General features: G+C 50.1%; 1 protein-coding gene across 1 annotated transcript in view; it reads left to right on the top strand.

The window, feature by feature from the left end:
• The window catches only part of LOC126517910 (arylsulfatase B-like), a 307571-nt gene that overhangs the window by 50906 nt on the left and 235641 nt on the right, over positions 1–21024 (top strand). Inside the window, exon 3 of the mRNA XM_050167739.3 lies at positions 6299–6458. Within this exon, the coding sequence (XP_050023696.2) occupies positions 6299–6458 (160 nt within the window). The remainder of the gene's footprint in view (positions 1–6298; positions 6459–21024) is intronic.

The raw sequence follows: 21024 nt of genomic DNA, 5'->3' as shown, positions 1-21024 counted from the left end.
CTGAGCGAACTCACTTACGTCATAGCTCGCCTACTGTGCAATGGTCGGCGATTCAAGCAGAACTCAGCTGACTCATATTGCTCGCCTGAAGCCTTTCTACCCTGCTTGTGCATCCTGACTCGCCCCACGGGCTTCGTCTGCTTGCGGGGAAATGTAACAGATACGAAAGGCACGGACAAGAAGAAAAGAAAGAGAAGACGAAGAGAACGAGGAATTTCAGATGCAGGGCTGCGCTGCGATCACGCTACGATCATCGTGCATCTCCTGTAAATAAAACCATTTCTTCGTAACAATATATATATATATATATATATATATCGACGGTTCGACCTCACCTGCCAGCTCAACTGCTGCCGCATTCGTCCTTCCAGCTAAGCAAGATAGAGTTAGATTAAAATTGTCATATATGACTACATATACGTCGGCAGAACTTGCAGCTCTCCCTGCCGCTATGACGTACGTCACCGAAGAGCCAACAGAGAAAGGGGTCGTATATTGTGACTCTAAGCCAGCTCTTAACAGCATCAAGTCTGCATTACACCGCAGAACTTACGAGCAGATGATATCTGGCATTAGGAAAGTGCACCACTATGTTCTGGAAAGAGGGCACAACAATATTTTTCAATGGATGCCTGCTCACTGTGGCATTGTCGGCAACAACCTTGCCGACAAGGCTGCCCTGCCTGCCCGTGAAGACACCCAGACGCGTTCAAAACCTTTGGTGAGGTCGGACGTTGCCAGGAAACTTCGCCTACTTGCACGCAAAAAGTCTCAATATCTCTGGAGTTCAGGTGCCTTCAATTACCGATTGCGTAAGATGGACGCCATGCTACGGCTACAGCTGCCATCTAGCGTTTCCCGCGGTGAAACAACCTTCCTGCGCCGCTTGTGGCTGGGAGTGGCGTTCACGAACGCCTACTCTTACCGTATGTGAATGGCCGAGAGCCCGGTGTGCGACTCCTGTCGGTGCGAGGAAACCATCGAGCACCTATTGCGTACCTGCTCTCGCTACGATGTACAACGTCTCTCTCTGAGGACAACTTTAAACAGACTGGACTCAAGACAGTTTCTCGAGTCAAAGATGCTCGGACCGTCGCCACACCCATCACTGGCATGAAAAGCGATTCGTACACTAGTAGACTACTTGAAGTGCACCGACTTAAGGGACTGTTTGTAGTGTCCCTGTGCATCCTCCCACACGCACTCAGTGCTTACGCTCTCCCTTTTTCCTCTTTCTATTCCCTTCCAGTGTAGGGTAGCAAACCCGTCTGATTAACCTCCCTGCCTTTCCTGTCCTTGTCTCTCTCCCTCTCCTGACTTGGCTGGCGTAATGCTCGGTGTAACTAACATAGCTTCACTGTTCGACCAACTTCACGGACTAGGAGGGGCGGTGATTTTTTCACCGTCATTACTAAGTGATAATATTACGCGAATGTAAGACTCGTCACTGTAGTGGCAATATGAATTGAATATGAAGTAAACGTAAGCTAACTAAAAATGAGCTGTTGTGCTTTGTTTGGATCCTGTCAATGGACAATTTTTGTTTATGTTTGTAATCAAAGTCGACGTCTTTTTTTAATCGTATCGGGTATGTTTCAAAGCTCTTTCCTGGGCACAACCCGGAGTTTGTGGACAGTTGCGCAAAAGAAATTACATAATTTTCAGGTTTCATCCGTGTTATTGTTTTGCACTTTTCATATTTAGGTATGAGAACATTTAAGATAAAAGGCATGCGCTGTAGGAGTTTTCTTTCATGCCATTTATTTGGGGGCTCATATTCTCAAAATTCAACTTGGTTATAGAATGGTGTGGCAATATAAACCGTTTATACCACATGTCATGAAGCATGCCATTGCGTATAAATACCCGCCGTGGTTGCTCAGTGGCTATGGTGTTAGGCTGCTGAGCACGAGGTCGCGGGATCGAATCCCGGCCACGGCGGCCGCATTTCGATGGGGGCGAAATGCGAAAACACCCGTGTACTTAGATTTAAGTGCACGTTAAAGAACCCCAGGTGGTCGAAATTTCCAGAGTCCACCACTACGGCGTGCCTCATAATCAGAAAGTGGTTTTGGCACGTAAAACCCCATAATTGATTCAATGCCATTGCGTATAGCTTACATATACCTAACTATACACAGAACCTTATGGTGACGCCGACACCGATGGCAACGGCAAACATTTGTTTGGACTGTCCATGTAATTGCTATTGCAATAAAAACGAAAACAACCTTGCGTGACCTTGCTGAGAGCTTCCTATATCCCTACATCATGTGTTGCATTAAAAAAGCGAGTGGCAGAAAAACAATCGCACACATGTATGCTAAGCACGCGCAGAATGCACTATATTCACTAACATCAAAGGATCAAATCAACATATAAGAAGTGATACGTTGGGCCTTGTGAGATTAAACTTCGGTATTACAGATTTTCCCGCTCAAAATTATCCAAGCGTCAGCTATTTCATTCCAAGCGGCAGTCAATTTAATCCAGGTGCCACGCATTTAAGCCCAGTGCCAAATAACTTATTCTAGGCGTCACGTATCCTAATGCCAGGGAGGATAATCCAAAGATACATTTGCGGAAGTATTTTAGGAAGTTCAAAATAACGACGAAATGTTATAATTTTGCAGCCACCTAAAATAACTGAGGAGACTTCTTGAAGAGCATTGTCACGTTACAACAAAAGTGCTTTTCCCGCGCGACGAATCATAGAAATAAGGCACTGCTGTAGGTACTATAATGTTGCCATGAATAAGGCGGCAAAACTCAGCTATTTGGTGGATTTGCTGACATGCATTGAAACAAAGGGGATCCATCAACAAACCGTTGATTTCTAAAGCAGATACAAACAGGCTCAAAAGAGGGTCACGTGACATCTGATCATTTTCTTTTCCAGAGTCGCGTAACGTCACGCAACTTTCGCACGCCCATGAACAATTGCCAATCATGCCGACCTGGATATGAAACAAACGGGAAGACCTTGGGTATCACCTGACCTCACTTAACTTTTGAAGGCCCATAGATGCTTCTCAGCCATATTGACATGAATATCATATGAACTGCCTTCGAAGAAGCTCTGCATTAGTAGCCATGAACAGCACGGCAGACCAGGTGAAATGGAGTGTCACGTAACCTCACGGGACTTTCTCCATTCATTACATGATTCACTAACATGCTGACACGCATACTAAATGCACGGGAGTCGAACAGTCTGCGCAACTGTTCCTGCGCAGCACCACGGAAACGGAGGTGAAAAGCACGTCTCGTGATTTCACGAAACTCTGCACTGAACGTGACCGACTACTGAACCGATTGACGTGGGGTATCATGGCGTCACAAATTTACCTTGAAAGCGATCTGGTACTGATAGGACTGAGTTGGTAAAGCCTGCATTTTTTTGGGTGTGTTTCCTGACAAGAAGACTGAAATAGTTGCAAATTCTACGATCACGTGAAGTCACGTGACGCTCTCTTCACTTCCGTTTCCGTGGTGTTGCGTGGAAACAGTCGCACTGGCTGTTCCATTCCCGTTCGTTTAGTATGCATGTCAGTATGTTTGTGAATCACCCAATGACTCGAGAAAGTCCTCCGAGCAACGTGACTTTCCTTTTCACGTGGTCTGACGTGCTCTTCGTTGGTACCATCGCACAGCCTCTTCTAATCGCATAGCTTCTGCGATTTTCGTTCGTTTGATACCATTGTCAGTCTGTCTGTGAATCATGTGTGGGCTTTCGAAAGTTACGCTAGGTTACGTGGTACCATTTACCACCTGGTCTGCCGTGTCTTGCGTGGGTGCCATGACAGAGCTTCTTGGAAGACCGTTCGTTTGGTATCCATGTCAGTATGGTTGGGAATGACCCAGGAGCCTGGAGAAAGTTACATAATGTCACTGACACCCTTTACTGCGTCGTTTTACGTGCGTGACGTGCGGGCCATCGCAGAGCTTGTTCGAAGTCAGTTCGTTTGAAACACATGTGAGTGTGCTTGGGAATCACGCATGGGCGAGAGAAAGATACGTCAGGTGACCTGACGCTCTTTCCCACGTGATTTGACGTTCTCTATGTGGGTACCATTGCATAGCTTTTCTTTATTTTCCCGTTCCTTTGATATCCATGTCTTCATGCTTGCGAATTACCCACGGGCTTGTGGAAGTTACATGATGTCACGTGCGTCTTTTTCACCTGGTCTGACATACGCAATGTGTGTATACCAATCATCGCAGAGCTTCTTCGAAGCCCGATCGTTTGATATTTTGATATCCATGTGAATATCGTAGGGAATCACGCGTGTGCTAGCGAAAAATACGTGAGGTCACGAGACAGCCTTTACCACGTGGTTTGACGTTCACTACGTTTTACCATCGCTAAAAGGCATGTTTTTTTTTTTGCCGTAATTTAACACACACCAAAGGAAGACACATAAAGACAACACGGGCGGCACTTCTAACTGGTTTAATTTGAGCTGTGACCCATGAATATATATACACATACATGCATGTGCTGGCTGTTCACAAATCTACGTTAGCCAGCTGTCAAACAATCTAGTTTCAGATTTGTAGAGCATGATAGATGTATCGCTAATGCAATTTGTACGTTTCTTTTTTTTATATAGTCAGCTTCCATTAACTCACGTGCTGTTTGAAATCTACTTCTGCCAAGAATCTTAATCTCAGAAAAACGTGGTTTGCACATGCAGGCCTTGCAGTGCGGAGGCAAATGTGCCACGCCATCTTTCATTAGATTTAGTTCGTGTTCCCTGGATCGTTCATTTATGCAGCGTCCAGTCTGTCCTATATAGGACTTGCCGCCCTCAAGGGGAATTTCATACACCAGGCCCGTAGCGCATCGCCCGTAGGACGTGCCATGTTTCTTGCCACAGCTTTGCGAACCGGTCTCCTCGCGAGTGGTTCTCGAACAGAGTCGACCCAGTTTGACGGGGGCAGAAAAGGCAATGGGTACAGCATACCGCGCCGCCCGTGTTGTCTTTATGTGTATTTCTTCTATGTGTGTTAAACTGAGGCAAAAAACATGTCTTTTAGCCAGCACCAACTAGGCCAACAAGCAGTTCTGTTGCAACATATTTGTTGTACCATCGCGCAGCTTTTGCGATTCCCATTGGTTTGACACCTGTGTCAGGGTATTTGTGAATCGCATGTGGGCTACCGAAAGTTCGCTAGGTCTCGTGACATCCTTTACCACATTGTTTGACGTGGTCTGCGTGGTTGCTATCACAGAGCTCCTTCGAAGCGTGATCGTTTAATATCCATGTCAATATGGTTGGAAATCAGGAAGAGGCTGGCGAATGTTACGTGAATTACCGTGACGCCTTCTTCCACGAGACCTTAGATGCGCTACGTGGTTGTAATCGCAGGGGTTGTTCGAAGCTCGTTCATTTGATATCCATGTCAACGAGGCGTGAAGAAAACAAAATGATGAGAAGTGACGTGACGCTCTTTTCAGCCTGTTTTTACCAGGTTTAGAAATCAAAGGTTCGGTGCAGGATGCCCATTTCTTTCTATGCCATCAAACAGGTGCGTTTCGCATGAGCTGTTCATGGCAATAATAAAAGGTCTATAACAGTGCATTATTTCGATTATGTTTCGCATGGTAAGGCATTTTCGTTGTCACATGGCAGCGCTCTTCAAGAAGTCTCTTCAGTTATCATTGGTAGACGCAAAATTATAACATTTAGTCGTTATATTAAACATCCTAGAACACCTCAACAAATGCATCTTTGGATTAACTTCACTGGCGTTAGCATTACAATACGTGGCGCGTAGATTACATTTTTTGGCCTTGGGATAAATGTGTGCCACCTGAAATAAATTGACTGGCGTTTGAGCTAATATAGTGGGCGCTTGGATTAATTTGAACGGGAAAGCATGTAGTGGAAGAAGCTCTGCTGGTCAAACTGAATAGGGCGCCCTCTGCTGCGGCGTATCTAATTATTACTCTGTTGCTTTCTATCGTCGGTCAATCGGTCAGAATCAGCCAGTTGTCACGCAGTCTGTCTAGTGGTACAGGAGTGTCCGGTTTCTTTTATAATTCTTTTAATTGTTTTTGTTTCAATGAACACATTACTCTTAATGAATGCCTGGCTGCCCTATTTTCCCTCGCTCCGTGGCCTGCACTACCTTCATTGTGCTGCCAGCCTGTCTGTTAGAGAACCACCAATTCAATATAGATTCATGGCATGACTTGTAGCTATAAACGGCAAACTCGGGGAGCCGTGCGTGCGCACGCGCTGCTTGTGTATCGCGACGAAACCACGACAGTGGCAGAGCCGCGTTGTTTCAGGGCTGGGATGACGTCAGCTTCCACGGGTCCAGACAGATCCCGACGCCCAACTTGGACGCCTTGGCGTGGGATGGAGTCTTGCTCAACGGCTACTACGCGCAGCCGCTGTGCTCCCCTTCCCGGGCTGCTTTGCTCACGGGGCTCTACCCCATACGTTATGGTAAGTGCAACGTTCCTTGGCATCTGTTCAGAAGCAGTGAAATAGAGAGCAGAATATTTCGCGTTCTATCGTTAGAGAAATCGCCCCGAAAAGAGAAAGGGCACTAATGCACAAAAATACCATGAAATCTGTAAAGCTACACTGACGACCCCGCGTCGCATTGCGGGAGCGGAATTTGATTTAAAAAAATTAGATTTCATTTCCTCTACTAATGAGCCATTTTCCTCGATTGAATAATTATTAAAAGTTATCAAAGGCATTACCATTCTTCAGATCCACGCATTTCTGTTCTCTTCCCTCAAACATGCTCGACCCGACGGTGTTTTTCCCCCTCAGTGGCCAGCCCACAATAGAACAGATGCTTTTTTGGAGTCGTTAATTTTTAGAGCGATAGCTTCGCTACTCCAGGTACAAACCTAGAAAACGCCTGGTTCCGCACATCTGACATTCAAGAATGCTCAGCCACTACCTGGGACTGCTGCGTGGGTGCCCATATCTAGAAAGCGATATGCGATGCCGACAAATTGTGCGGTCGCGCGGGCCCCATCGTCAAAGTGATCTGCGATGTGTATAAAGTGCGCCGTGCGCTGGTAGCTTCGTATGCGCTGTGCTTTCGACGCTCGCGTTGAAGCAAGACGCAGCGTGAAGGCCGTCAATTCGCTCGCTGCTGTTGCCGCGCCGAGCAGCGTCTGTGTGTTGTCTCGTAGTGCAATTGTAGACGCGGTCGTTGCTGATGACGCCGAACAACGTCTGCGTCCTTTCCCAAAGCAAGCGAAACCGTGCTATCACTCGACAAACTTGATTTAACCCCATGCAAGCACGGCTATTTTATTGCGACAGCAATTACATGGACACTCCAGGTGCATTTCTGCCGTCGCCGTGAGGTTCCGTATGAGTGAAAACGTGTGAGGGTGAGCCGGCGAACGAGGTTCAATCTGGCGTGTGCGAGCGAGGAACGCCGCCTAGATGTATGCCCTATTCTGTGGCACGCGAGGCAGGGTGTCAGGCGAAGGAGGAGGGGCGTTCTTCTCCGGCGGCTGCTATGGTGCCTCGTTGTCCTCGATCGCTGACATGGTGTCCACCCTGGAGGACGCCAAGGCCGGCGGGGACCTCGTGGTGCTCTTGCTGATCGACGTACAGGCTGCCTTCGACAGCCTCCCTCACGCAGTTGTCCAGCAGGGCCTGGACCTCCTCGGCATCTGTGGCAACCTGCGGGAGTTCCTTTCGTTGTTCCTGCACAACCGCACCCTCAAGGTACGTGTGGGTCAATCGAAGAGCACCCCGAAGAGCAGTCGCTGCAGGCGTGCCACAGGGGTCAGTGGTGAGCCCGTTCCTTTTCAACCTGGCCATGGCACGGTTGCCTGCTGCCCTGCCGATCGACTCTCACTTCCCCGTGCAGTCCTCCATCTACGCGGACGACATCGCCCTATGGGTGCGGGGACCACCGCAACACATCCGCAAGGCACGTGCGGCCCTACAGAGAGCCCTGGACACTGCGGCTGCCTACTTGTGCAGCATCGGCCTTACCATCTCGGCCAAGAAGACCGAGGCCTTGCTACTGCACCCCAGAGCATCAGCCCACCGCTCAGCTGGCCGGCTGCGCCTGGAGGGCGTCCAGATCCCATGGAACAAGGCAGTCACCTACCTAGGGCTGCGCATTGACCATCGGCTGACCTGGCTGCCGGCTACCAAGGCCCTGTGCGCTCAGGCGCTTCGTGTCCGCAAGGCGATCTCACAGCTCCTTGCCCGTGGACAGGGCTGTACCATCAGTTGGGCCCTGCAGCTATTTGAAGCTGCAGTCACTTCACGGCTACTGTATGCCCTCCCTATTGTGGCGTGGCCCCCACCCCGCCTGCGGAAACTGGAGCTGCAGCATCGGTCAGCAATACGGCTCTGTCTTGGCGTTCCCCGAGCCTCACAAGTGGCCGCCACTTTGACTGAGGCAGGTGCCTTGCCCCTGTCATTACTCTTCCTACAACAAGGGCTACGACACATTGATCGCCTACACCATGCCGCAGATGGTCAAGCACTCCTGACCCGCCTACGCTCCCGGCCAGCATCACACATGGGACGGCTGTGTGGCCTCTATAAGGAAGTCATAGGGGACACGCCTGCAAACGCTGTACAGCCTCGCCCACCACATCGACCACCAATCCCTATCTCGACGGAGCTGCCAGGTGTCTCGAAGAACCGTTCCCCAACATGTGCCCTACAGCAGACCGCAGCCTCTCTGCTCCAAGAGAGACTTGGGGACCACCTTCACATCTTCGTCGATCGATCCGTGATAACGGAAACGGGCTCATCCACAGCAGCCTGCGTTGCACCGGCCCTACAAAAGAGCAAGCTGTGCCGTCTCCCGGGACATGCAAGCTCTACCGCAGCAGAGCTAGCAGGACTCCACCTTACTGTGAACCTACTTGCAGAGGAGCTACCAGCAACCCCGGCAGCCATCTTCTGCGACTCCAAGGCGGCGATGCTCTGCCTGGAGAACCCTGACAGGGCTAGCCTTGGGGTAGCGCTGCTTTCTTCAAGACTGACGGCCCTTCAGGACGCAGGATGCTCACTATCTCGGCATTGGCTACCGGCACACGTGGGAATCCCGGGCAATGAAGAGGCGGACACTCTCGCAAAAAGTACCCACCACTCAAGCCTCCCCCTCAGCCCTGCTGTAACGGCCGCAGACTTCTCGAGACACAGGCTGCGTCGGCACATCATCGCCTGCCACCCGGACAAACGGGTATCCCTGGGCCGGCCTCCACAGCCTCGTCCACAGCACGGCCTCCTACGAAGGGATGCCTCGTTGCTGCTCCGACTGCGAGTTGGCTGCTACCGGACGGCAGCTCGCCGGCACCTCCTTGGGAAAGCCACCTCGCCAGCCTGTGCCTCCTGTGGTGAACCAGAGACACTGGAGCACCTCCTGCTGGCCTGCCCTGCTCACCTGCAGTACCGCGGCCGACTTCTGCAAGAGTTCCACCGCCTGGGCTTCCATGTTCACGACAGGAAGATATCCTCTTCCCCTGTCGTAATCAGCTACCAGCCTTTCTAAGTGTCGTCGAGTACCTCAACTCGTCGGGCCTCTCGGCGAGACTATAAGAGAGAGAGAGAGCAAATGATAAAGGAAAGGTAGGGAGGTTAACCAGGACTGAGCCCGGTTGGCTACCCTACACTGGGGAAAGGGAAAAGGGGACGGAAAGAATAAAAGAAGAAGAGAAAGTCTACTGGGTATATCGTTCGGTCACTCAGTTCGGATCACAAACGCTGACTCAAACCAGTAGCCTTCAAATATCGCAGCAGAGCTTTTGTGGCCTTTTGTAGCTGCGATATGCGAGGCCATGGTCCCAAGATCTTCTTCAAGGTGAATGGTGTTCTATCTAGCTGATTGAGAGCTGTGCAGAGGTCATGTCTTTCGTTTTGAAAAGATGGGCAGTAGCACAGTAGATGTTCTATAGTTTCCTCGGCACCGCAGGCATTACAGTTGGCGCTATCAGTCATTCCAATCAAAACCGTATATGCATTGGTGAATGCGACGCCCAAGCGTAAGCGGCACAGCATTGTTTCTTCATTTCGCAGAAGCCCTGGCAACAGCCGCAGTTGCATAGAGGGGTCGAGGGAATGCAATCGTTCTTGGGTGAATTCAGGTGTGTGCCACTTCTCTAATGTCATACGGTGTGCTACCTTGCTTAGGTGTTGGGCTGCGTCGGTCCGCGATAAAGGTACAGAAACAAGGGTTGCTCCTTCGTGTGCTTTCCTAGCAGCTTCGTCAGCGAGGTCGTTGCCGGAGATACCACAGTGGCCAGGCAGCCACTGAAACACGACGTGGTGTCCTTTCGCTATCATACGATGGTGCATTTCTCGTATCTCCGACACTAGTTGTTCACACGACCCGCGACGAAGAGATGACAGAAGACATTGTAAGGCCGCCTTCGAATCGCAGAATAATGCCCACCGATTAGCGGGTTGGTTGTTAATGTAATCAACGGCACCTCGGAGGGCAACAAGCTCCGATGCGGTCGATGTTGTCATATGAGAAATCTTGTATCGGACGCTAATTGATCGTGATGGTATAACCACTGCGCCGGTGGAGCTGGTCTGAGTGGAAGAGCCATACGTATATATGTGGACTCGGTCAAAGTAGAAAGTGTTCAAACAATCCAGAGCTGCTTGCTTCAGGGCCAAGGTAGGCAGGTCGGTCTTCTTCCTTATCCCTGGAACCGTGAGACGCACTTGAGGTTGTTCTAAACACCACAAAGCTGAGGTTGAATGTGCTGAGGGTGTGAAGCCCGATGGTAGACAGGCACGATGGATGCTGACCTCGTTGGAGAAGGACGCCTGTGGTCGTCGTTCTGGCAGGCAGGCAAGAGAGCTTGATTGCATGCGTGAAACATGACGAACATGGGCCCTAAGCGTGTCGATGCTAATGTAAGTCGCGATCGGATGGTCTCGAGCCATTATAATGGTTCCTGCTGTTGAGGCGCTCCGCGGAAGTCCTAGGCAAACACGTAGTGCCTGTGCTTGCACGCTCTGTAGTTCTCGAAGATTTGACTTGCATGTTTTAGCAAGCACGGGAGAACTGTAACGTAGCAATCCGATGAAAAGTGCTCGATATAACTGTAGCATGGAGCCCACTGAGGATCCCCATGTTTTCCCGGCGATAAACTTGAAGACATGAACAATAGATGTGAGCTTCTTCTTCAAGTGGGCAACATGAGGGCTCCAAGAAAGGTCCCGGTCCACAATGACACCCAAAAACCGATGATTTTTCTTGTAGGAGATAGGCTGGCCATTAATGCACACTGGATAATGAGACATTGGTTTTCGTGTGAAAGCGACTAACGCACATTCTTCTGTAGAGATGGTAAGGCCTTGTGTGTGAAGATAGTGAGATGCCTGTGTTGCTGCTTTCTGTAGCCTTGCGCGAACCTGCAGACGAGTGACCGCTGATGACCAGATGCAGATGTCGTCGGCGTAGATTGAGACACTCACTGTTTCCGGTAGGGATTCGGCCAGCCCAAGAAGCGCGAGGTTGAAAAGAATAGGGCTTAGAACCCCACCTTGGGGAACTCCTCGGCATGTGTAGTGGTCGGTAGTGGGACCATCTTCCGTACGTACGAACATGGACCTTTGTGTCAAGTAGTTTCTGATCCATCGATATACTCGCCCTCCTAGTTCAATTGTCAAAAGTGCGTCTAGAATGGGTTGATGGGAAACGTTGTCGTAAGCGCCTTTCACGTCCAGAAAGAGCGCTACTGATAATCGTTTCCAAGATTTTTGCTGTTCTACAGATGACACTAAATCGATGACGCTGTCAATCGATGAACGGCCTCGTCGAAATCCCGCTATAGAATCAGGGTAAATCTCATGCGTATCGAATGGTACCTAGAACACCACAAGACTATAAGAAATTTCTACTAAGACGGATGGCCTAACGGCCATCCCACCACCTCGGGCTTCCTGATCCGCCACTACTTCGCTTCTACCTCTACGACCCTCCACCGTAGCCAAAGTGCGCGCCCGCGCGCTCCTCATCTTCAAGGCGATCTGCCATGTTTGCAGAGTGCGCGTAGTACCGGTATCTTCGTATGCGCTGTGCTTTCGGCGTTCGCGTTGAAGCGACAGATGCATGGAGGTCAATTGGCTCGCGGCTGCTGCCGTGATTCCTGACTCCAGCGTTTTCACAGACAGTTACCGCTGTCATCGAATGAGATGTGTTCATGGTTACCTGTGCGCGCGTGACAGCGTGCTGGTTATTTTAGTTAAGACACTTGCCGGGCTAGTTGGTTTGTGTCCATGATAGAATGTGTAAGCGCGACAAAACCAGAACGTAGAAAGAAGCAGACACACAAAGACAGTACTGTCTCTGTGTCTATGTTCCTTTCTACTTCCTCGTTGAATCACGCTTACACATTCTATCACTGTAAGTTTAGTCAGCGAATGTTTACAAGTTTATACGGCCGATAAGACTACTAGCCTTACTTCGTACAGCTATCTACTAATTTGCTATGGCAATCGGTGCTTCGCCTTTCGGGTGGAACTGCGATTTTTTTTTACAGCGAAGCTGTTATGGGCTGGTAAGCCCAGTATCGAAACCACGTGTAAAAAAAAAAGCTATAATAATCTGGATTGGCTGCAGCGTCGTCGTCTTCTTCCACAGGTGACTCGTGCCACTGCTCCCGCGTTCGTCGCCGTCATTTATTTATTTAGAAACAGAAAGACGTAGACAATAATTGAGAAAGACTTAAACGAACCATCGGGATTTAACCAGTGATAAACACCGGGGCCGCACGTTTGAGCTTCGCTGGTTAACCCTCTGAACGGAGTGCTTCGGCTGATAAGTCTTTTGTTACTCAGCCAAACTACTCCTCGGTATCCACAGCCGCAAAGTGCGTTTGGCATCAAAAACGACGAAGCGAAGTGTTCCGCTGCCGCTGTGAGCGCTTACGTTTACGCACATTGTTTTTAAGATATAGGTAGGACATTAGGCAAAATAAGAAAGAGAGCTTGGTGGCGCAACCCACCACCCCATTTCAAAGGTTGCGCTCGTAGCGTTCATTCATTCATTCTATATTGTTACGTGTGGAAAGACACTGACGAGAGATGCTATTTACACGCTATTTACACTGGAGCCAGGCAGCCAGGCTGACACTCGCTCGTGCCGAGGGCACCGACCAACTTCTTCGTCGTTCTCGCGGCGGCTCGTCTCTCGCGGAATCATATCGTAATGTTACCCCCCGGCGACAAGAGCACCGTCACGGTGCTGTTAAATATCCAAGGGGCATGGAGAGTTGTAGGGCTTGAGTCGGGCAACGTGGACAATGTCACTGGTTGTCACAGCGGAGGACGTCGTGGGCGTGGCTAGAACGATTTCATAGGTGACATCGGTCACTTTGCGTATCACGCGATATGGGCCTGTGTAACAGAAAAGCAGTTTTTCACAAAGGCCGACTTTACGCGATGGTGACCAAAGCAACACGAGGGCTCCGGGCACAATATGGACATCACGGTGACGGAGGTCGTAGCGTTGTTTCTGCTTGTCTTGAGACACTTGTAGACGAGCGCGCGCAAGTTGGCGAGCATGGTCAGCATGGGCGATTGCATCACGGGCATAATCGCTAGTTGAAGCTGTGGCGGACGGAAGCACAGTGTCCAGTGGTAGCGTCGGTTCGCGGCCATACAAGAGGTAAAACGGGGAAAAGCCAGCAGTTTCGAGACGGGAAGAGTTATATGCAAAGGTAATGTAAGGTAGAGCCAGGTCCCAGTCACGGTGGTCGTCTGAAACGTATTTGGATAGCATGTCTGTAAGGGTGCGGTTCAAACGCTCAGTGAGGCCGTTCGTTTGGGGGTGGTAGGAGGTGGTAAACTTATGCTGTATTGAGCAGGCACGCATGATGTCGTCAATGACTTTGGCCAAAAAGGTGCGGCCGCGGTCTGTAAGCAATTGACGCGGAGCACCATGCATCAATATGATATCATGTAGCAGGAAGTCCGCAACATCAGTTGCACAACTGGTCGGAAGAGCACGGGTTACGGCGTAGCGGGTCGCGTAGTCCACCGCGACTGCAACCCACTTGTTTCCTGATGTAGATTCCGGAAATGGGCCTAGAAGGTCCAAGCCGACACGATGGAAGGGCTCGGCAGGGATGTCGAGCGGCTGCAGGTAACCAGCGGGGAGCTGGGAAGGCTTCTTGCGTCGTTGGCAAAGTTCACAAGCGGCGACGTAACGTCGTACGGAACGGGCAAGGCCCGGCCAGAAAAAACGGCGACGTACACGGTCATAGGTTCGAGATACGCCGAGGTGTCCTGCCGTTGGTGCGTCGTGAAGCTCTTCTAGAACGGTGGAGCGGAGGTGTTTAGGTACTACAAGCAGGAACTCAGAGCCGTCTGGCTGAAGGTTACGACGGTACAGAGTACCGTCGCGGAGGACGAAGAGGCGTAGAGTAGCATCGGCCGGAGATTGTTCAAAACGGTCGATGAGTGCTCTGATGTAGGCGTCACGGCGTTGCTCGTCGGCGAAATGAAGCAGCTGGGATACCGAGAATACGCAAGAAGCACTGGCAATATTGGAGGAGTCAGAGTCGTCAACAGGGTAACGCGACAAACTGTCGGCGTCTTGGTGCAGGCGGCCAGACTTGTACACCACGGAATATGAAAATTCCTGTAGCCTCAAAGCCCATCGACCAAGCCGGCCTGTAGGATCTTTTAGCGATGAGAGCCAGCAAAGAGCATGATGGTCAGTGACCACGGAAAAAGGGCGACCGTAAAGGCAAGGACGGAACTTTGCAACCGCCCAGACAACAGCAAGGCATTCGCGTTCCGTAATGGAATAGGTGCGCTCCGATGTTGCTAGGAGGCGGCTCGCATAAGCAATAACGCGATCCTTGTCACGCTGACGCTGGGCTAAGACGGCACCTACGCCATGACCGCTGGCATCTGTACGTAATTCTGTAGGGGCATCAGGGTCGAAGTGGGCGAGAATGGGTGGTGAGGTTAGAAGAGTGACGAGACGAGAGAAGGCGGCGGCTTCTGCAGTACCCCACGAGAATTGTACGCCTTTCTTCAAAAGATCAGTTAGGGGCCTAGCAATTGTCGCAAAATCTGGAACAAAACGACGAAAGTACGAGCACAGCCCTACAAAACTTCGAACGTCTGCGGCTGTCTTCGGAACCGGAAACTCTCGGACAGCGCGAGTTTTGTCGGGGTCAGGCTGTACTCCGGAAGCGTCAACTAGATGGCCCAGAAGAGTAATTTGTCGGTGGCCAAAACGACATTTGGATGAGTTAAGTTGCAGCTTCGCCTTTCGAAATACATCAAGTATAGTTGTGAGACGCTCAAGGTGAGTGTCGAACGTTGGCGAGAAGACGATGACGTCGTCGAGGTAGCAGAGGCATGTGGACCATTTGAAACCTTGGAGCAAGGAGTCCATCATACGCTCAAAGGTGGCAGGGGCGTTGCATAATCCAAACGGCATTACTTTAAATTGGTATAGGCCATCAGGTGTGATGAACGCGGTTTTTTCTTTGTCCATATCGTCAACAGCAATCTGCCAATATCCCGAACGAAGATCCATAGACGAGAAATATCTGGAACCGTGCAGGCAATCAAGGGCGTCGTCTATACGTGGGAGCGGTTAGACGTCCTTTTTTGTAATGCTGTTCAGGTGACGGTAATCAACACAGAAGCGCCACGTGCCGTCCTTCTTAAACAACACCACAGGTGACGCCCAGGGACTCGATGAAGGCTCAATGATGTTTTTATCGAGCATTTTGTTCACTTCATCTTGAATTACTCGGCGTTCCGACACAGAAACTCGATACGGTCGTCGGTGAATAGGCACATCATCGCCAGTAAGAATGCGATGCTTGACCGCGAGCGTCTGGCCTAAAAGGCGATCGTCAAAGTCGAAAATATCGCGGTAGGACGATAATACTTCGCAAAGGTCTTCAGCCTGCGTAGAGGACAGGTCCGTCGCAACCATTTTCTTTATGTTGGGATCGACGCCCGAGGCTGGCGCGATGGGCATGCTAAGGTCGCGAGAACCATCGGTCGATAACGCTGCCACGTATTGGTCGCCGAGACAATCAATGGTGACAAGGCAAATACCTTGCGGTAGAATTTGCTTTGCCAATCCAAAGTTACTGACAGGCATGCGAGTGTGGTTCGCCGTAATAGTAACTATACTGTGAGGCATGGTGACGTCATACTGTATTGGGATGTCGGGCAGAGGAGTGACGATGTACTCGCCATCAGGAACTGGTGGGAAAGACAACAGTTCAATGTAGGCTATGGACTTTGGCGGCAGGCGAAGAAAGCCGGTGGAGCGTAAGCGGCAGTGGGGTGCGTCAGAAGGTTCTGCGAGCATCGGCAACTCGAGGCGAAGGGTACTGGAAGAGCAGTCAATGAGGGCAGAATGGGCGGAGAGAAAATCGAGGCCGAGAATAAGGTCGTGGGGGAAATGAGCAATTACGGTGAAGAGTACAGGAGTGTGGCGGCCGGCGATGCTGACACGTGCCGTACACATGCCGATGATAGGCACAGTACCGCCATCCGCAACGCGGACGACGCGTGTCGACGCTGGGGTGAGGAGCTTGTTCAGTCGTCGTCGGAAGGCAGCACTCATAATAGAAAGATGTGCTCCTGTATCGATGAGTGCCGTGACAGGATAGCCGTCAACGTCAACGTCAAGAAGGTTTCGGTTAGTAGGTAACGTGAGCAGAGGATTTGAGGGCAGGGTCGACAACGCAGCTTCACCTCCAGAAGCTGCAGTGCCTAGTTTTTCGGCTGGGTGCGGGAGGCGATAGGCGGCAAAGAAAAGCGGCGGGGTTGGGGCGAATGAGACTGGTGGCGTCGAGGTGAGGGCGAGCGGCTGTAGCGAAGGTTCGGAGCAGGGACATCAGCAGTAGTAGGTTCATGGCGGGTGGCATAGGGTACAGAAGGTCCAAAGGTGCGGGAATAAGTGGGGGCGTAAGTCCGAGGAGGTGGTGGCCATCGGTTGCGGCAGTGACGGGCGACGTGGCCGATGCGACAGCAGTGGAAGCATATCGGCCTGTCATCAGGTGTACGCCATTCGGACGGGTTGCGGCGAGATGTGGCAGAAAATGACTGCCGGGGACGAGGAGGGCTGCTAGATAACTGGGGAACGCTGGGTCGAGACGTGGAACACACCGTGTTCAGACCCATGTTTTCAAATGCCTGTCTGACGACAGCCTGAATCATCGCAATGGTGGTTGCTGGCGGATCGGGATGCGGCGTGGAGAAGGCTGGCAAAGAGGCGGCCTCGAGTTCGCGGCGAAAAATGCGGGTGACGTCGTCACAGGTGGTGGTCTGACGTGGTCGACCCTCACATGTCGACGTAGCAGGAGTGTTGGGTAGGCGCGCAATGTGGTTTGAGATACGGCGGCTCTTTTATAGTGGCTCTTTTATGGTATTCTTTTATAGTGGCGTCGATAGTCGACACGTTGCCGAAAACAAGCAAATTGAAAGCGTCGTCGGCGATGCCTTTTAGCACATGTGCCACTTTATCTCCTTCGGACATATGATCGTCAGCTTTACGGCATAGAGCCAAGACGTCGAGGATGTAGGAAACGTATGGCTCTGTAGGTGACTGAACACGAGACGCAAGAGCCTTTCTCGCGGCAGCCTTGCGCCCAATGGGGTCGCCGAACAGTTCCCGCAGTTTTTCTTTGAAACTGCCCCAACTGGTTATTTCGTCATCATGTGTTTGGTGCCACACGCGTGGGGTGCCGCCGAGATAAAAGATGACATTGGCGAGCATAATCGTTGGGTCCCACCTGTTATTAGCGCTGGCATGTTCATAGAGCTTGATCCAGTCGTCGACATCCTGTCCCTCCAGGCCAGAGAACACACCTGGGTCACGATGTGGGGCAACCGTGACGACTGGAGCATTCGGACGAGCCGAAGCCGTTGCGGAGGCGGGTTCGTCACCGGGAGGCATGGTGACAAGCTCGGTGTGCCGACCACTTCGGAGTTCCGTGGTGAGGACGGGGATCGCTGACCTCCACCAGAAATGTTACGTGTGGAAAGACACAGACGAGAGATGCTATTTACACGCTATTTACACTGGAGCCAGGCAGCCAGGCTGACACTCGCTCGTGCCGAGGGCACCGACCAACTTCTTCGTCGTTCTCGCGGCGGCTCGTCTCTCGCGGAATCATATCGTAATAATATGAACAGTAGCGCTGTAGTGCTACGGTGGGTAGAAGCATGGGTGAAGGAAAAATGTAGAATTGAGCATACCGCAACGCGGTTGGAGCCAAACTGGTGGGCTCAACTCGTGATCGCATGTCAAAGTGCGCGGTTAGTTTTAATGTTCCCGCTCTGCAGGCAGAGTCACGCCAGGACAGCTATATATACCTCAATAGGATAAGCACGAGCTTCCGCTATTGTTCCATTAGTTGACGTGCATCGTTGCATCTATTAGCCTCAGACAACTTACCCTGTTACAGCACATTTCTGCAGAGTACGGAGATACTGTACACGTGTATACCGATGGCTCTGTCACACCATATGCCTCCACTGCAGCCTTCGGTATTCCGCATACGATCATCGCTCGGCGGTTTAAACTAGACCATGGATCAACATCAACTGCCGCAGAACTTGTTGCTATCCGGGAGGTACTTCGCTTTCTCCCCGAGGATCCTCCTCACGCATGGACGATATTCTGCGATTGCAAGCCAGGCCTTCAAACGATTGACTGCGTCCTCATACGGGGCCCGTATTATTTCATGGCTATAGAAATTACAGAGCATCTCGACCGCGCAACTAGAAATGGCCACAATGTCATCTTTCAGTGGATACCTTCACACTGTGGCGTGATAGGGAACGAACAGGAAGACGCTGAAGCAAAAGCTGCTTTAGATAATGTTTCTGAAGTGCGCATTCCATTCTCACGAACAGACACAAACGCCCTACTTCGTCGCGTAATACACAACCGTACGTCGGAACACTGGACCCAACCATATCGACGGCACAAGCGAGTGCACAAATTGGAGCGCGAGTGCACAAGCGAGTGCACAAATGGGACCAAGAAATGAAATTTCGTATGCCCCAGAAGCTCAAAAGAAGCCAAACGAGCGTGGTGCACCGGATTCACCTCGGTGTCGCATTCACCAACCATTATCGACATGTGATAGATGGCAGTGATACTAGCCCATACTGTGAATACTGTGAGGTGCCAGAAACACTTGATCATATATTTTGCGTGTGTCCCCGGTACGCGCAAGGACTACAGCAACTGGTCTCTTCCATTGCAAAGATCGATAAGAGGCCGCTACCAGATGAGTTTAATTTAGGTCATTGGCCTAATGCAAACAGCGCAGCCCTGATAACAAGTGCCGCTATAGCTTTTCTCCAGGCCATCTGGGCTGGACGCATGGCTTTAGAGATACTACAACTCTGCGAATTTGGAAATACGCATCTTCCTTATACCATCATCATCATTCATCTGCCCTTTTCCTCCCCTTCCCTTTTCCCCAGCGTAGAGTAGCAGGCCGAAGCAAGTTATAGATCATGCCGACCTCTCTGCTTTTCTGTAAATAAATTTCTCTCTCTTTGAAAGCCGAAATAGAGCGAAGTTTTCCCATCGTGTTCGGCGTGCCGCTAAAGCAAGCAGAAGGAAACTTCAGACAACGATATTTGTGCTCGCCTACACTCGTACTTGTGTGGCGTACAGTTCTGCTTGACGTGTTTCTTACTATACGTATGTTATCTGCGTTCGGCTATTTCAGTTAAATTAAAAAGGAAGCATAAAAAGTTCTTGGCGAATATGTACTGTCAGAAAGATCGGCTAGAGCTGCAATGCCCCACTGTTTTCATAACACATTGGCGAGAGGCACGAAGTGTAGGGGAAAAACGATATTATAAATGTGGCATCACATATTGTTCACTCTTGATATTTCTGTTGCACATTGAGTGTTCAAGTGCGGCAGTAAAGGCTTTGACATAAGTGAAGCACTCGACAACAGCGCATACAAGGACTTCTGCAAATATTGTGTGAATAAATGTACAGGTAAGCCCCATTAATGCTCACCGACCTTGGAAAATGCAATTTACTTATGTTATGTTGAAAAATAATATCTCCGTTTGTGCATTCAAACAACGCAAAGAGGTTGCAAGGAGAACACTTCAATTCAGTAACAGAGGTGAGCAGGGGAAGCCTCAGATGGAGCCAACGTTTCTACAAGCAAACATATTTGTGAGGGCTGTGACTAAGCCAAGTTCTCACACTGAGGCTTCCCTTGCTCGTCCACTGTTGATTGGCTGAATGTTAAGCCAAACTTACTCCGAGTATATTTCAATAACTTTTTAGGAACACACTGCGCTCAGTTTCGTCGTCTGCTCTTTGAAGAGAAAGAAAATCTTTTTTTGTAGTATGCTTGAGAAGTGTGGAATAGACCGGTTTTGTAAACTTGTCTTTTGTAGCTATCTCTTGCGGTGCAGCACTAGCCTAGTTACTGATTTCATGCAAACTGCACATGAGCCTTCTGTAGTTAACAAATGCAAAATAATGCGCGTATACAGATATAATTCTAATCCTACCAGCTCCCATCCAAATAACGTTGACTTAGATTCCATCATGTCATATAAATATCTTTGGTGTACACATTACAAATAACTTAAATTGGACCACTAATATAGTATATGTCATTAGCAATGCTATGACTCGCTCGGGTACTTACGGCGCAAGTTCAATAAATCACCGGCTACTTCAAAGCTACGGCTTTACAAGACTAATACGCTCGGAACTCGAATAAGCATCTGTACTTGCAAATTTTGCTACTTCACTTGAACTAGTATAAATTAACTCTACTGCTTTCATTCTTTCTAATTATGACCGTACCGCTAGTATAACTTCAAGGACAGCTAACCTAGAACTAGTTCCACTAACTAACCGCCACCGTATAATTGCCCGTCTTTCGATATTTCATAAAATTTTCCATCACACTACACTTCAAGGCGACTTCATACCGCGGTCTCAGTACATTTCAAACCTCGTCGATCATCGCGGTAAGGTAGGAATTGATTTATGTTACACTACGTCTTTCTTTCAAAC

This window comes from Dermacentor andersoni, chromosome 11 (genome assembly GCF_023375885.2).
Source record: "Dermacentor andersoni chromosome 11, qqDerAnde1_hic_scaffold, whole genome shotgun sequence".
Lineage (NCBI taxonomy): Eukaryota > Metazoa > Arthropoda > Arachnida > Ixodida > Ixodidae > Dermacentor > Dermacentor andersoni.
The sequence above is the reverse complement of the archived record's forward strand: the minus strand, read 5'-3'. Positions and strand labels throughout refer to the sequence as shown.